At 50.2% G+C, this 17,083-nt stretch overlaps 1 protein-coding gene across 2 annotated transcripts in view; it reads left to right on the top strand.

Moving 5' to 3' along the window:
• Positions 1 to 412: 412 nt before the first annotated feature.
• The window catches only part of IL2RA (interleukin 2 receptor subunit alpha), a 52,916-nt gene continuing 36,245 nt past the window's right edge, over positions 413 to 17,083 (top strand). Inside the window, exon 1 of one of the 2 annotated variants that reach the window (XM_055426976.2) lies at positions 413 to 772. In XM_055426976.2, coding sequence (XP_055282951.2) covers positions 709 to 772 — 64 coding nt within the window. In that variant the 5' untranslated portion in view covers positions 413 to 708. The remainder of the gene's footprint in view (positions 773 to 17,083) is intronic. The other variant, XM_055426986.2, reaches the window with a different exon arrangement.

The raw sequence follows: 17,083 nt of genomic DNA on the forward strand, positions 1-17,083 counted from the left end.
TCAGGAGTTCTGAGCGTGGGGCAGTCTACTGCTTCCTCTTCAATTATCTGAGTATTGGAGACCCCATCCAGACACTCAGTGGACTTTTTAAAGGGCTCTGTGGTCAGACCGTTTTAGGAAATTCCCATCTCAGGCCAAGACAGCTTGGCATGACCTTGTGCCCCTCCATCTCAAGTGGCACCTGCCAACTCCCCGGAGAGTTGCGAGTCCGGGTAAGGACCTCAGTTTCACAGTGACATCAGCTTATGAAACCCTAGATGAGACCACTGCCAAGAAGCGCTTGCTCAGCCTGCTTTAACGGCAGTGGGAATCTCCCTGTCCTTTTCAGGGGTAAGCCAAAGAACGGATTCATAAACGAACCCCAATCCTTCTCACCAACCCCAGCCCACACCTCCCAGCAACTGAACTTGAGAAAGAAAAAAAAAAAAAAACCTGGTTAAAACCACTTCCTATATTTGAGACTAGAGAAGAGAGTGGTACGCACAATTTCCTGGCTGAAGAACCCAGGCTAATACTTATACAGAGCAAGCAGTGACTGCCCTAGAGGCTGATGGGCCGGCAAGGATGACAACCTGAGCGAATTCATCCTTCATTCCCCAGCCTCCCGGTGAGATGCCCACAAGAGGCTGAAAGGAAACCCGGCGTTCTGCAGAGCAGCACTTTCTCTTCCCGGCCCCCACGTCGGCAGTGGTCCCAGGGGCCAGGAGGATGGAACCAAGCTCGCTGATGTGGAGGTTCTTTGTATTCATCGTGGTACCTGGCTGCGTGACAGGTAAGGGGTCGCTGGTGCCTTTGGAGTCCTGGGAAGGCTAAGGATGTAGACTCTTCCCAATCACACAATACGAGAGTCATCTAAGTAGAAAGTACGGGGAGGGGACGGGATCCTGGGTTCTGCCCCTATGTCCATGGCCCACTGGGGCCCCATTCTTTGCCTCAATCATCACTGACTTATAAAGAGAACTCAGAATGGGGAGTTCTTGTCACTCAAGGTCTTTGACAGTTGATTTTGGGAAGAGCATAGTGGTGTGAAATTTGACTGTTAACCGGATACTAATGAGCAGATTCCTCAAGAGATTTTATTTTCCAGTGAATTTAGTTTTCCACTGCATCCACTGGCTGTAAGGATAATACTAGAAATCTGCTATAAATCTCTCTAAGACCAGGTGAATGTGCCTCAGATGTCAGTAATTCATATATGAAGCACTGGGATCATTTAGGATCTCAGGAAACTAAAGCTTCAAGGATGTGTACTTTGTTTTTTACTGCCTAGGGAAATGACACGTAGGAAGCTCTTATACGTGCAACTTTATAGGAATTTTTTAAATATAAGCATATCACTTTGAGAATATTAATTCTTCTTGTCTTCTTATGGTCTGCATGCGTGTATATAATGTGTGTATGTATACAGATATGAAAGTCTTGCATTTCATTCATCCTTTCAGAAGGATATTGTCAGTTTCTGTTCTTTTTTATTTTAAGAAATAAGAAACCACCAATTTCAGCCTCAAACCTCCTTCCTAATGGCTTGTGAATTTTCTAAAAATATCCTCCCTTGCTTATGCAGGAAAACATATCAGCATCTATCATTTCATATCCTTCATTTCTAGACATATAGTAATGCTAAGTGGCCACGGAAAGATGTGCTAAGAAGTGAAACACAATGATGCCTAAGGGGTCTTTTGGGCCTGTTGAGGGGGAATGACCAGTCACTGGGCTATGAACTGACCCAGGGGTAGGATCTTCTTTACTTTAAAGTGAAACGTGGACATGATTTTAGGAAGACTTACAATCTGCCTCCGCCGGGTCTTTGCAAAGTGAGAGGCAGGCCAAGGGAACAGAAGAGTCTTTACCGTTGGCTGCACCTCATCTCTAGGGAGCAATTTCGAGTAAGCACGTGTTACTGCCAAGTGTTGGTGACTTATCTGAGGATGTGGATGGTCTGATAGCAGTGCTCTGTCATACACTCACATATTCAAAAATCTATCCAATGCCTCTTGTTCCCCTTTTCAACAGTACAGGAAATACAAACGTGAACAAAACTAGCCTCACCTTAGAAGGGATATAACCTGGTGAGGGGAAGAGAGTTATGACAGCAGTGCGGTTGGGGTGGGATAAGATCTGTGAGAGCAGGGGGCCTCTGGGAAGGCTTCACAAAAGCGGCAGCACAAAGAGCCCTGAGGGGTCAGTGAATTTCCCCCCACGGGGATTCCAGAGAGAGAGGACCACATGCGCAGAGACGCGGCAGAGCGTCAGGAAAAGCCCTCAGCCTCAGGTGGAGGTATGGGGCTACTGGGGATTAAGACTGGATGACCCCATGTTGAGGATTTTAAATTTCATTTGGGAGTCAATCAAAGACAATGAGAAAGTAAAATTTACCATTTACAGGGTACCTTATGGGGCGTCCCTGGTGGAACAGTGGTAAAGAATCAATCTGCCAATGCAGGAGACACAAGAGACACAGGTTCGGTCCCTGGGTCAGGAAGATCCCCAGAGGAGGAAATGGTAACCCACTCCAGTATTCTTGCCTGGAGAATTTCATGGACAGAGGAGCCTGGCGGGCTACAGTCCCTGGGGTCCCAAAGAGTCAGACACAGCTGAGCGACTGAGCACAAAGTACCTTGATTAGGCCAGACACATGCCTTCCTTCCACCTTCATAGTCCCTTTGCTAAGTGGATGCCACCAACCCACGAGATGAAGAAGACCCCAAGACTCGGAGGCCACAGAGACAGTGACATGGCCGGGACTCAAGCCCAGTTCTCTCCGCTGAGTGCTCTTTCTGTCCACTGTGGACAGGGCCCAAGCTCTATGGAGGTGACTCCACAGAGAAAGGTGGGCAGACAGGGCATGAAATGGCCTCTTCCAGAGACCAGTGAGGACTCGGCAGCCGAAGAGAATGACAAGGGCTGAATTTCTGGAATCCACACATGGCTTAGGAACCTCTCCAGGGTCAGAAATTATCTCCTCTCAGACTATTTCCTATTTTAAGCCCAGTCTTAAAATAAACAAATCCTATTCCTAGGAAGGGAGAGGTCACTAACAAAATCAATCAGACTGTCAACAGATGCAATTTCTAGCTGATTCATAAGGCTGATTTTCATTCTGAAAATTTCCAAAGCCACCATTTAAAACTGTGAGGGCTGACAGAGAGTGTGTTGGTCAACATGGGTGTTTTTAGTCTCTGTATTACTGGGTCCTGGGATGTGGTTGAAAAGAGAATTCTCCTGATGTTGCCAACAGGCACGTTATTGATGGTGCCTTTCTCAGCATTGTGGAAATTCTGAGAGCTTATCTGTGCCTTCATCATCTTTCTTTCATTCTAGGAATTCTGTGATCAAATCTGCATGCCCTACACTCAAAAACACACACACAGTGCGGAAACCCGTGAAGATGATATTTTCGTCTAATTATCCCTTCTTGTAAAGATGACTGCCCACACTGGAATTTCCATCTTCACGTTTGTCATTAAAACACAAACGCTTAACCCTTCACATTCAATCATTCAGTTTCTCTAGATCCCAAAGTGTTATTGACACATGTTCCTTGCTTATCTTTAAGATATGCCTTGGAGAAGGTAGTGTATATAGATAGATGGATAGACCATAACCGTGTGTGTGTGTGTGTGTCTGTATTTGGTAAACTTAGGGAGTACCTCATAAAACAGTTGCTGCTGCTGCTGCTGCTAAGTCACATCAGTCGTGTCTGACTCTGTGCAACCCCATAGACAGCAGCCCACTAGGCTCCCCCGTCCCTGGGATTCTCCAGGCAAGAAGACTGGAGTGGGTTGCCATTTTCTTCTCCAGTGCATGAAAGTGAAAAGTGAAAGGGAAGTCGCTCAGTCGTGTCCGACTCTTAGAGACCCCATGGACTGCAGCCTACCAGGCTCCTTTGCCCACGGGATTTTCCAGGCAAGAGTACTGGAGTGGGTTGCCATTGCCTTCTCCGAAAACAGTTGCTACTTTCTTTAAAAACAGCATTTGTTATATAGGCAGTGCTGTTTATCACCTGTACATCTGCTCCTTTTGAGATCTGAGAGCCTCGAGGCCAGGAAGAACTGGCTTCGCTGACAGTCCGCTGCTGTAAAGAATGGCTGATGTGCAAAGAGAAGAGTTCTTAGCTTCTTTGAGCAAAGCCTTGAGTGGTCTGGAGGCGCCTGTGTCACCTCTTGCCGAGATCATTCTCATCAGAACAACAGTCACTCTCAAGTTGGGCTAGCCATCACCCCAGCCCTCACTCATTCCCTGCCCCTCTCACCGCCTCATGACCAGCAGAGACCTGAAAAAGAAACAGGAGTTCCTTTGGGAAGTGGGGCCATGTCCCCCGAGGCCAGGGCAGAGGAATGTTAGGAGGAAGCTGAATTTTGCAGGGGGGTGAAGGGCGTGATTCGGAGGCAGACTGCTGGATCTCCGTGGGCCTCAGTTTCTCTGTAAAATGAGAAGGTTGATGGGGCTGATCCTGAGACTACCTTCTGGTTCTCTTGCTCTATGTCAAGAATTCTGAACAGGAAATAAAATAAGCTTTGTCAAAAGGCCTTTGCAAGCTGGGGTACTTTCAGATGAAAAAGTTTCCAAACTGAAGACATATACAGCAGGGTCTGGGTTGAGAGGCTTCGGAGGCCCAAGCGCCAAGGCTGACGTGTCATCACGGTTATTTCCAGCCTCTGGGAGGTTCCGCCCTGCGCTCAGGCCGGGACCGTGGCTTCAGGGAGGATGATGGCTGTAACACAGCTCCCTGCCGGGGAGGCTTCTGCCATTTGCTCTCGGGGCCTTTTTGCCCTCAGTCGATCTCCTTGTTTCTTGTAGAGGAGGGCTTACGTGAGCGGGAACCTATTTCTCTTCTCTTCATCCCAGGCCATTCCCTGGGAGGAGAGGAAGAGGGTCTTCATTCAGTCAATTGCTTCAAAAAGCCATAAGCCTTTGCATCCTTGAAAGTGGTTAAATTGAGGCTTTCCAACCACTTCAGGGGAGCCTCAGAGGGGTGTGTGTGCTGGCCAGGAAGACAGTTAGGGCGGAATTTTGGTTCTTCTCTGCTCCCCTCCAGTCTCTGTTTCTTTTAAAACTGATTTTTATTTATGTATTTGGCTGCACCGGTCTTAGCTGCGGCACGTGGGCTCTTTGATCTGTGCTGAGGCCTGTGGCGCCTTTAGTTGTGGCCTGTGAAGTCTCAGCTGCAGCGTGTGAGATGGTTACCTGAGGCACGTGGGAGCTTAGTCCCCGACCCGGGAGGGAACCTGGGCCCCCAGCATGGGGAGCACGGGGTCGTAGCTACTGGGCCACCAGGGAAGTCCCTCCAATCCCTGTTTTTTAACTTCCCCTCTGAGAAAATGAACGTATGTATATGTGATGACACTCGTACTTCTCCCACGTCAGGGCACCCAAGTGCGTACCCGTGGGTCCTCGGCCTTACGAGCGATTCTCAACTTTCGTTCCTTATCTGCTCCCTGCCCCAGTCTTTGGGTGGCAGGGAGAAACAGAGAAGGAAGGAGACTTGAGCAGGAAGCGGGTGGAGGCTGGGTGGGGGAGGTTGGCACTGAAGAGGTAAGATCTGGGCTGTGGATTTACTCTGGTGAGCGTCCTGGAGCTCAACAGTTAGAGGAAAGGGCCTCCCCACCCTTTCCTCCCCAGACAGTCCTGGGCGCCCTTTCTCCGGAAGTATCTGAGCAGAGCCTAGAAGAATGTTGGTCACAAGTGGTGTGAAGAGCCGGGCAGGGGGGCTGAAGGGATGGCCTCTGAGCCCTTTGGACTCAGGACCTAGGATTCCTGTCTCCAGGCTAACAGTGTGCATCACTGCAGCCCAGCGGGGCCCTCTGAAGTCGCAGTATTGTTAGCTGCTCAGTTGTGTCGACTTTGTGTGACCCTGTGGACTGCAGTCCACCAGGCTCCTCTGTCCGTGGGATTCTCCAGGCAAAAACACTGGAGCGGGTTGCCATGCCCTCCTCCAGGGGATCTTCCTGACTCAGGGATCAAACGCGCATCTCTTGCATTGCAGGTGGATTCTTTCACCATCTGAGCCACCAGAGAAGCCCCTGAAGCCATGGGGGGGTGTCCCTAAACTTCCTGAAACCCTCCTGTCTGTTGCTCTTCATCCAGGCATGTATCAGGGGAGGAGAGAGTGGAAGCCACTAATGAGCACCCTCATCCGCCTCTTTTGCTACCTTTTCTAGTAATTTCTTCAGGAAGTTCTGCTTAGGTGGAGTCAGCTGCTGTCCCAAGTATTATCCGGGGCGGGGCGGGGCAGGTGGGGGAGGTGGTGGTGGGAAACAGCCTGGAGTTGACCTTACCACATAAAGATGGACCATTTGTTACTCCTATACACATCCTGAAACTCCCAACAGGAAGAACAATGTGATAGACATACTCTATCTAGCTCCATCTTTCTTTTAGTGAGTCCTTGAGCAAATTTGAGGAGTGCTGCTACTTATTTCCTCAGAAAACTTTCTTATGCACAAAATTTTGAGAGTAACATTTGGGGTTATAACCTCCCTGTCATCCAGGGTCTCCAGGTAAGACCTCCGATCAGGTTCTTTAGTATCTGAAGAGCCATACTCTGAGCACAGATAATGAGACACAGGAAGTTACCCTCACTAGTAAGGGAGATGTAGCTGGCTTGGCAAAAGTAACCTAAGAGGCCTGGGTGCCTAGACAAGATTGGAAGGAAAGGTTGCCAAGGAAAAACCAAAGACACCAGGCAAGCAAGAGAAGTGGAGATCTCGGACTAGAATCCAGGCCTCTCAAATTCCAGTACAATATTCCCCATATGTCTTCACATCAACTCTCAGTGACATCCATCCATCTACTTTCCATCCACCCACCCATCCTTCCTTCCATCCATCCATCCATCCATCCATCCTTCCCGCCTTCCTTCCATCCACCCATCCATCCTTCCCGCCTTCCTTCCATCCATCCATCTCTCCATTCATCCATCCTTCCTTTCTTTCGTCTATCTATCCGTCATCCACCATCCATTAATCTATCCATGCATTAGGATTCCTGAGATGGAAAAGGTCTTTGCTCTAAAACTGCTCCTGGCCTAAGACTGGAGATAAAACATCTGCTAAGCAACTCCCGCCTTGAGGACTTGCCAAGGGAGGCAGCAGTGTTTGCCAATGACTCAACAGCCATCACTGAATCCCCCCTTTCCCCAGGCTTTCAAATAAGTCACCCATTTCAGGGAAAACAATACTAGAATCATCTCTGGGTCTTTTAGGTATTTTCCACTCTAAGATTACTCAGGAATTTTCTGGCTTTTGACTTGTTTGGAGCTTACTCTGGGATTTGCTTCCATCAGGGAGGAAACACAAGTCCAGCTGGGAAATGTATTTAGAGCAGCAGTTTCTGGCACAAATTGAACATTAAGTGTGCATCTGGGAAACTTTCACAAATGATGTCCAAGTCCCACCCAAGGCCATTAGGTCAGATTGTCTGGGGATTAGAACTGGACATTAGACTAGCATTATTTTTAAGCTTCTCAAATGATTCAAGATGCAGTTAGGATTGAAACCCACAGAAGAGTGATTCCATGGTTGGTCTGAGTCCATTGTTTTAGTCCTATTCACTGGGAATAGATGCCCGAGCATTGTACTTCCCAAAGTTCAATGTATTACAGATCACCTGTAATACAGGTGAGGCAGGGGGCTTGTTGTGAGACAGATTCAGATTCAGGATATCTGGGGTGAGGGAGGAGATTCTGGTTCAAACAAGCTCCTCCATGAGATCCGAGTGCCTGGTGCCCAAACCCCACTTTGAGTAACAAGGCTGTCATGGGAGAGAAGAAGCAGGTGTTGTGTCCACCCCACACAGAACTTGCAACTAAAATGGGAAAACCAGTCTGGGAAAGACACAAGATTGAACATAGCAACGTAGTAGGTGGCAGAATTGATGACACCATGGCATTCAGAGGAATTTCCCAGGGCATTCAGAAAGCCTTCTTGGAGAAATCTCCTTCTTGGAGCCATCTCAGGAGCTGGCTGGGGGTGGTGGTGTTTCCTAATGAGGTGGCTAAAGTTGTAACGTGAGCCACACTCCTTGAGCAACAAACTGACAATTGAGGCGTTCATGAGGGCAAATAAACAAATGCCCAGGTTTCAAACATTTCCTACTCCATGCTGGTTGCTTGTTGAACAAAATGAAGCTCAAATGACTAGTGACCCTATAAAAACTAGTACTTCTGTTCTGACAAGAGGCACCTGGGTCTCACTCTCTCACTTTGATCCTCTAGTAACACACATCGCTGGGGTCTGGAGTCTGCACTCCCACAATGGGCCACCGAGTCAGCATCACTCGGACCTCATGACACCCCCGGGTGACAGTCAAGAAGTCTGGGATCTTATTTCCCCACGTTCAAATTTTGCCCCGACCTCTGTTGAGCACCACGGCCTCCATCCTGACTGCCCATGGGACCATCTGCCCCTAACCCATCCTGTCCACACGGCTTTCCATCAGCCATGGTGCCTGCAGCGCTCAGCCCAGGGCCAGGGACCCGGGAGGATTTCAGGCGGCAGAAACTCTAAGGCACCACAGTGTGGATGCCCCAGGCAGGGTTGACCAGAAAGCCACTGGGAATGAGCGGGGTGGCCAGTGCAGGCCAGTGGAGTTGGGCCTCCGGCTGCCCCCTTCCCCACCCACCACTCCGGACACAACGAAAGGGCCAGGTGGATCAGGAGACTAGGAAGAGTGAAATGCTTCTTTCCGAAAAGAAGAAGAAGGAGAAGCAGGTTTTTAAAGAACACAAAGTGCATGCTAAGGAGGTGATGGGTCCCTTTACTCTAAAGAGCCTAGAAAGCCCACTGGGCTCCAGGAGGCCCTGGGGAGACAGGGAGATAAGGAAGGTGGGCGGAGCTGCAAACCGCAGAGCGGCTGCCTGTTGGGGAAGGCCCCGCACAAACCCTGATCCCAGCACCCGCCTTTCCCTTTGAGGCTTGTTTTACCTTCAGCCTTGTGCCAGGAAACACTTTTGGAAGGTGCTGCACTACAAAGGCTTGTGGAATCTTTGTTCCCCAAACAGGGACTGAACCTGGGTCCAGGCAGTAAAAGCACCAAGTTCTAACCCCTGACCCCCAGCAACGTCCCCAAGAAACGTTTGAAACACGAGTGATGACTAGAAGAGCTCATATTTACAGCTCTCTCACAGGAACTACGTGAAAACATTGTGTTGCCTCTGTTAATCCTCAAAATCAGGTCCAACTTGTTCTCACCCCCTTCTCGTACCCAATAAACTGAGGCTCACGGAGGTGAATCAGTTATCACATGGAATACAACCGGGGGTGGGGGGTTGCCGGATGGGAGCCAGGCTGGCTCCATGCAGGGCCTGCATTCTTGATGTTTCTCGTAAACTGCTGTTCATAAAGATGATTATTTTCACCTTTTGAAAGTCTGCTCTGAGTAGGCCCCACTGCCCCTGTGGTTGTTGATAAATGAAAAGCCTGTTTCAACCGCATCCAACCCCAAATGCCCAGTAGCTGCCTGCCATCTGCTCGAGGGGCTGGCCTTTCCAGGCCCGCAGAGTCCCTAAGTTTAAATTCTCTAAATCCTGCTCTCTCCCTGCTCCTACCCGCCAAACAACAGCTTGGGGTGTCTTTCCTGCATTTGACTGGGCTTCAAAGAAAGCACTCGAGTCAAGCCACGTCTGCCCCAGCCACCCACGAAGCAAGGAAATTCTGAGCACCTTCAGGCATGAGTCAACACCACCATGTTCAGGAATCTCTGCCCACAGAATCACCCACTCTTCTGTTTGGACCCAAAATAGATACCTCCTTCAGAAGCCTCCTTGCTTTCTGTAGCCTCAGCAATAAGAAAACAAAGACGAGGGTAGGTGTGCGTCCAAGGCGTGATGGAGGGAGTTCACTCTGCTGTGAAGTTCTCTGGAGTGAAAACACTGCCGCTGAGCCAGGTACACAGGAGAGGTGTGGCAGGTGTCAGTGGATGCAGGAGGCTGGGGATGGTCATTCCTTTGTTCATTCACTCACTTGGCGAACATTTATTAAGCAAAGCAAGGAGATCCAACCAGTCCATTCTAAAGGAGATCAGTCCTGGGTGTTCATTGGAAGGACTGATGCTAAAGCTGAAACTCCAATACTTTGGCCACCTCATGCGACGAGTTGACTCACTGGAAAAGACTCTGATGCTGGGAAAGATTGGGGGCGGGAGGAGAAGGGGACGACAGAGAGTGAGATGGCTGGATGGCATCACCGACTCGATGGACATGAGTTTGAGTGAACTCCAGGAGTTGGTGATGGACAGGGAGGCCTGGTGTGCTGTGATTCATGGGGTCACAGAGAGTCGGACACGACTGAGCGACTGAACTGAACTGATGTTCAGATACAGGGTCAGGAGATGGGTGCAACCCAGCCCTGGGTCTCCAGAAACCCACCATCCAGCAGGAGAAAAATGTATCGCACAGATAATGCCAACCGAGCTGAGGCTCAGAATGCAAATACAAAGAAAGAGTGGATGGTCGCACAGACAGGCATTTATTTCCATGCAAGTCCCTGGACATTATCACTCAAGAACTGCCTCACTGTCCTAATACCTGGGACAGAAACAAGGGCTGAAAGCATTGCTTTGTCATTGCTGATTACTAAAGCTACTGAAATCAAACACCGTGGATTTTGAATTTAGAACAGTATACTCAGAAAATGTGCGGAAACTTTCCTTTGCTCAAAAAACTCCCTGACCAAGAAAATAGGAACATTTTTGGTGGGAGCAGTTACATTCCTTAAAGGAGAAATGGATGGCTCCCACAGCCCACGGGGGTTGTAGAAATACCATTAACACATGGAGCTGACAGACGGCACCTCCTCACCAGTGTGTGAGCCACTCTCCAATTTCAAACACCCAGGAAGGACCTGCCTCTCCAAGAAAGGAATGAAGGGAACCCAGTCAGTCTGGTTATGATAGCTACTTAAAAGGAACAGTGATTTTTAAAACTATATATGTATATATATGTATACATAACACACACACACACACACATATATATATAGGGTTCATAAAAAAGTTTGTGTTTTTCTGTAACATCTTTCAGAAAAACCTGAATGACTTTTTTGGCCAACCTGATATATATAGGTTGTATACACATGCTGTGAATGTATACACATGCTATATATAGTGTATATATGTATACACACATATGTACTATGGATATATACTTATATGTGTGTGTTCATGTACATTTATGTGTCTATATATATGTTTGTTTAGTTGCTAAGTTGTGACCAACTCTTTTGAGACTCCATAGACTGTAGCCCCCCAGGCTCCTCTGTCCATGGAATTCTCCAGGCAAGAGTCCTGGAGTGGGTTGCTATTTTCTTCTCTAGGGGATCTTCCTGACCCAGGGATTAAGTCCGTATCTCCTGCATTGGCAAGCAGAGTCTTTACCACTGAGCCCCCCGGGAAGCCCACGTGTATACATACATATACACAAATATACATCTATACACTATGTGTACATACATATATGATATACACAGGATATACACACAGACACACACATGTATGCGCGGTTATGTATGCATGCATACAATGTGTACATATACGTGTGTATAACCACATACGCAGTTTCATGAAATGAGGCACTTGGAATGAATCGGTCTATCTCCTCAGAGAAAGACTGTGATACAGTTAAAGGGCAGCGCAGCCGTTTTTACAAGTTTTGCTTGAAATCCCCGCGGCCTGGGCTGACGTCAGCCTCTTCCTGCCAGGGGCCCTGTGAGTTTCCCGGGAGTTTCGGGGAGGCTGTGCTGTGGGCGCTGGTCCTGGCTGTGGCAGGCTGGCGGCTTCCCCAGCGGGTGAAACCAGTAGCGCCTGCAGACCCAGCTGAGTGTGGTATCTGTTTCCGGCCCCTGCGGTAGTGACACCTCTGCTCAGCGTCTGATTTAGAATAAAAGGATCTTCATGAAGAGAAAACTCCTTATTTCAAGTGGAAAGCAAAACAAACAACTACCAAAAAAGTTACAAACCCCAACACCTTTTAACGATTCAAGGGCAGTTTCCGCTGACATCCTGCTGACACCCAGGAGAGTGCGGGGGACCGCAAAGGGTGAGCGTTTTCGGCTCAGATGTGTTAACAGGGCCTTTATTTCACTTTTGACTTTCAACGCCTTTCACTCGCCAGGCCATCAAGTTTCACTTTCCCTCTCCCAGGTTTCCTGTCTCACTCCTCTAGCCTGAGTTTGCAGTGGGCTCCTGCGGAGGGACTCCCACGTTCCTGCTCCTCCTGTTCCTCCTGGGAGAGGAACTGTGGGCCAGCCAGGCACCTGGCTGTGCCTTCTACACCTATGATCTTACCAAAGTCTCACAACAACCCTGTGAGTCAGGTACCACTGGGATCATTCCCATTTTACAGACTGGAAACTGAAGTTGTTAGGCAGTCATTCACACACCCCAGAAAGTGACGGACCAGGCTACCTGCTCCATCCTTGTACAGAGGAAGAAGGCAGTTAACTGGTCTCATCAGTTCCCCTGGGCTTCCTAGGCAACTTTTCTGTCTCTTAAGTCACTCTTTGATCCACTCCCAGATTAATTCTCTTGAAAGCAACTTTCACAATGCCTCTTCCCTGATCAAAGACCTCATGTTGTTCCCCCACCGCCTGTGGGGCATGCGTCCTCTGCCTGGCGTCTCATGTTTTTTCTGACCTGGTCCGTCTGAATGTCATCTGCACGTTGGACTCCCCGCAGCTCCAGCCACTCCAGCCGGTAGGGCTCCTGTTCTGCAAACATAGCTTCTTCACCTACAATTTCAAAGCCTGGCACCTAGGGACACCTCCCCTTTTATAATCTACCACATCTCATCTGCCTATTTGGAATTCTTCCCAACTGGGAAGCATATGGGGAGAGTAGAAAGGGATCAGGAACTTGGGATTCCACAGGGCTTGGATTCAGAACCTGGCTTGAACTTTTGTAATCCTGTTTCCTGTAAAACCATCACTGGGTACCATTCTCTGCCAGCACTAGCAGGGTGGGGACAGCTGATGGACAGGTGTGGCAAGCGCAGGTGGTCTGGGAAGGCAGAAGCATGCCCAACCCCAGAGAAAAGAGGCAAGGAAGCTTCCCAGAGCTAAGTGACAAGGAGGGGTCCTGCAGGACAGGCAGAAGGCAGGAAGGGGGAAGCAAAGTCTCGAGCGAGTTAATGACAGAGGACACAGCACGGTCCTCCAGGTCGGGGAGCACCCGTGGGGTGGAGCTGTGAGCTGGTCGTGGAGCCGGGCCAAGTGCAGGGGCATGGACTGTACCTGGGGCGGAGCTGGCACCACAGAGCAGCTGCAGGGATGGGGGCCGTCTGGGCTTGAGGGCATCAGCCCTGTTATCTATGTGTATGACTGATGGCAGGTGGCACGGGGGAAGGGGTACAGCCGCTGAGGGTGCTGAGTGACCTGGGGGAGAGCTGGGAGTAGGCCGGTCCTTCAAGCCTCCAGGGGCCTCAGCTGCCGTGGGACGAGGCAGCCTGCCTAAGGTAATCAGGATACAGTAGGTGCTCGGTCAGCACCGCTTGCTGGGCCTGCAATCTGCATGGCTGAGAGCCAGAGCACCTCTCCACAGGCTTTCTAAGGTCTGTACAGCCAGCGCTGGGCGCCCCGCTCCCCACCCTGCCAGCCTGCTCATCCTTGTTATCTCCAGTTTTAATGAAAGATGCCACCACCTCCAGCTGCCCAGGGAACATGCCTGGAATCCCAGCTCCTTTCGCTTCGCTGGCCCTGCACTGCTTACAAAGGCCCAGTCCCTGGGGAGTCCAGTCTGAGCGATCTATGCATATTAGTACCCACTTTCCACTCTCCGAGCTCCAGCCCCCCACCCCCAGCCTGAGGTGCCCGAGACGGCCTTCCTGCCTCACAGGACACAGGGGGGACGGGGCGGAAGGAGGTCAGAGGCTACCATGGCCACAGGGACAGGAAGTAGCTGAGACACAGGAGGGAAGGTGGGCGCACGCGGTCACGGGCGCCTCCCCCGAGAGGCTGCGGATCCTGACCTCGCAGAACCGGCTGTGTGACTGGGCAGGGCACTGACGCTGCCGGCTCGCTGCATTGTGTATCACACAGAGCCAGCAGGGACGGCCATCCAGTAATTAATCCCTGAAATGATGCTTATTTACAGCTGTATCAATAACTCTGTAGCATTCTGTATATCTCAGTTTATTGCACATTCAATGTCTTGCTTAGAATCATGGACTATAAAATAGCCGTCGTAGTAATTGTCGTGAATGTTCATAACAGCCCACTACAGAGGTGGTCGTGGGGACCGGAGAAGCCAACTGTGTGCCTGGATCAGTGGCCAGCATGCGGTGACTGCCACATCTTGGACAGAGCAGGCACTTTCTCTGTGCATCCGAGGAGATGACAGAGAGGCTCTCCAAGTCCCTTTCAGTTCAGACATCCTGTGGCTAATAAACACCCTAGAGAGGGTGAAACGCCATCCCTTCCACCCTGTGCTGATCAAGCCGTTCGGGCTCCCCGCCAGCCAGCCTGCTCCCCTACTGCGTCCCGTCCGTTCACCAGCAGGAATGAAGGCATCGCTCACACCGCGGGAGGAACTCTGTGCAGCGCATGCTGCAATGACTACATCCTTGGCGGCTCCCATCTGTTCTTTTCAGCACAAAGCAATTCCCCTTGAATCACAGTAAACAGGTGTTAGTTCCCATGTTCTTGGAAAATGCCACCTTGGATTTAAATTCAATAAGAGGAAGCCCAACATGAAAACCCCTTACAAATTTGTCACCTGTGGTCAAACCTCCTAAGTTGGGTGTCCCTTGAAAGGAACAGCGCTTGCCTATGGCTTTGATCAGAGACCACAGTTACGGGTGCTCCCTATGAATTTAGGGAAGGCAGGAATGGCGTGGATTTTTAAATATTTTGACTTATTTGGCTGTACTGGGCCTTAGTGGAGCATGCAAACTCTTAGTTGTGACTGGTGGGGTCCACTTCCCTGCCCAGGGGTTGAACCTGGACCCCCTGCACTGGCAGTTTGGAGTCTTAGTCACTGGACCGGGAAGGCCCTAGAGCTGATACTTTAAAAGGTGCCCTGGGGAACTTGGCTCAGACAGTAAAGAACCTGCCTCCCAATGCAGGAGATGTAGGTTCGATCCCTGGGATGGGAAGATCCCCTGGAGAAGGGAATGGGCAACCCAGGCCAGTATTCTTGCCTGGAAAATTCCATGGACAGAGGAATTTTGTGGGCTACAGTCCATGGCGTCACAGAGAGTCAGAGCGACTAACACTTACACTTCACTTTCTGGGGATCTTGGAGTCTGTTTCCTTCAGTGCTGGCCTAGTTGGGGACAGCCCAGACTGAGTCCACAGAGTAGACTCATCAAAAGCCTTTCAGTTGAGGCTGCCTTTCTGAGGCCAGTTCCTGGAGTACTGGAGAGGGCTCTGGGCCTCGTTTACGCAACAATTTCAAACACCCTCCCCCCGACCCTGTGTGGCCACCCCCAACATCAGTTCACTCTGACACAGCCTCATCGCCCCCCTTCTCTGTGGGGCCTCGCCTACTGATGTGTGGATTTGGGGAACACGTTCAGGCTGCTGTTGGTCTACACTGGACCCATCTTAGGCCAGTCACAGTAGACAAGCAGATCAGGGCTGCCTCCAAAGCACCAAGAACCTCGGAACCTAAATCAGCACCTTCCCTCCAGCTGGCCTGTGGCCTCCGTTTCCGTAGTGGGATTGACGTTCTCCATGGAAACGCTGGTCACCATCCAAGACGCACAGTGATGTCTTCTTCTGAGCAGGCTGTCCTAGCAGAATACCACGGCCTGGGGGCCTTAGAGCAGCACAGCTTACCCCTCACTTTATTCCTGGGGGCTGAGATCTGAGACGGGGGGGCAGTGGCGTGATGGGGTTTGGGCGAGGGCTATGGTTTCCCCCCAGAGGATTTCTCATGACTCTCCTAGGGGACCCAGACCCACCCATGAGGGTCCAGCCTCACGGCCTCAAGTCTCCCCGTGCCTCACCTCCTGACACCATTGCACCAGGCAGGAAGGTTTCTTCACATGAACGTGAATCCAAACACTTGTTTAAAGCTCAGTGTATTCTTGAGAGCAGGCAGGACGAAGTGTGCCCAGAGTGAGGGGTATGGGAGGTACCCCGGGAGGTGGGGGTAGCTACTGGCAACACCTGATCCTCGTCTTCCCAGGACACATGGATTTGGGGCGCCTGACACACTCGGGGCCCACACTGGCACGGCCAGCCCCTGCACGACACCTGAATGGGGTTTCGGCTCTGATGAGTGACTCTTCCTTCGAGATGCCTCCATGTGCTCCTGTGACTCTGTTTTCTTTTTTCCTATGTTTCCCCTTGGGTCTTGAGTGTCTACCTGGCATCGCACCTATGCACCTGGCGTTCTTTAAAATAGTGGAAACTCTGTGGCTACGGAACTGAAAATCTCCACGACTCCATGGTCTAAATTCTCTGAAGGCTCCCCTTGGGGAAGATGGTGGGTGGGATTCAGCAACGTAGAACATTTCTGCTGAAACCATTATTTCGTCCCAAGAAACAGGTTTTAAATGTTTGAAGGAAAACTGATTTTCGATTTCAGAGAAAGAACGTGGGTATATTTCTACACCCTTTGTTTTTCTTATCTGACAACGTTTTAATTTTCATCGGGTTGACATTCTGTGGTAAATGTGTGGTTAACTCTTTCACATACAGAAGTTTGTTATCAGCTAAGCCTCCCGGGGCAAAACCACCACCCCCAACAGTTCATTCGCAGGAGCATTTGAGACCCCCAGAGGCGACGGCTCGGACCTAGGGACAGGAGTGCTGCTGGTTCTGTCTCCTTTCCTTACTTCTAACATAAAGAGAAAATAACTCTTTTCCCACCCACCCCCATTTTTCTTGGTAACAAGTGTTGATTAAGGCAGAAGATGTTCTCAGTCTTGAGTTGTGGAAACTCTGACTCTTTGGTCTGAGAGGCCCAGCTGGGTCTCAGAAACTGTGGGTCAGATACAGAACTCACGAGCGAAGGATGCTCGGTACCATAGAACAAACCCAGCTGCACTGAGTACCCCCCGGCCCGCCACAGACCCTCTTATTCCCACCTGGGGAGTCAGGCGACCTTTTCTTTGATGCTGTTAACCTGCCTTAGGCCCACCCCC

This window comes from Moschus berezovskii, chromosome 15 (genome assembly GCF_049115385.1).
Source record: "Moschus berezovskii isolate FMDL1 chromosome 15, NW_MosBer_1.0, whole genome shotgun sequence".
In the NCBI taxonomy this organism is placed as follows: Eukaryota; Metazoa; Chordata; class Mammalia; order Artiodactyla; family Moschidae; genus Moschus; species Moschus berezovskii.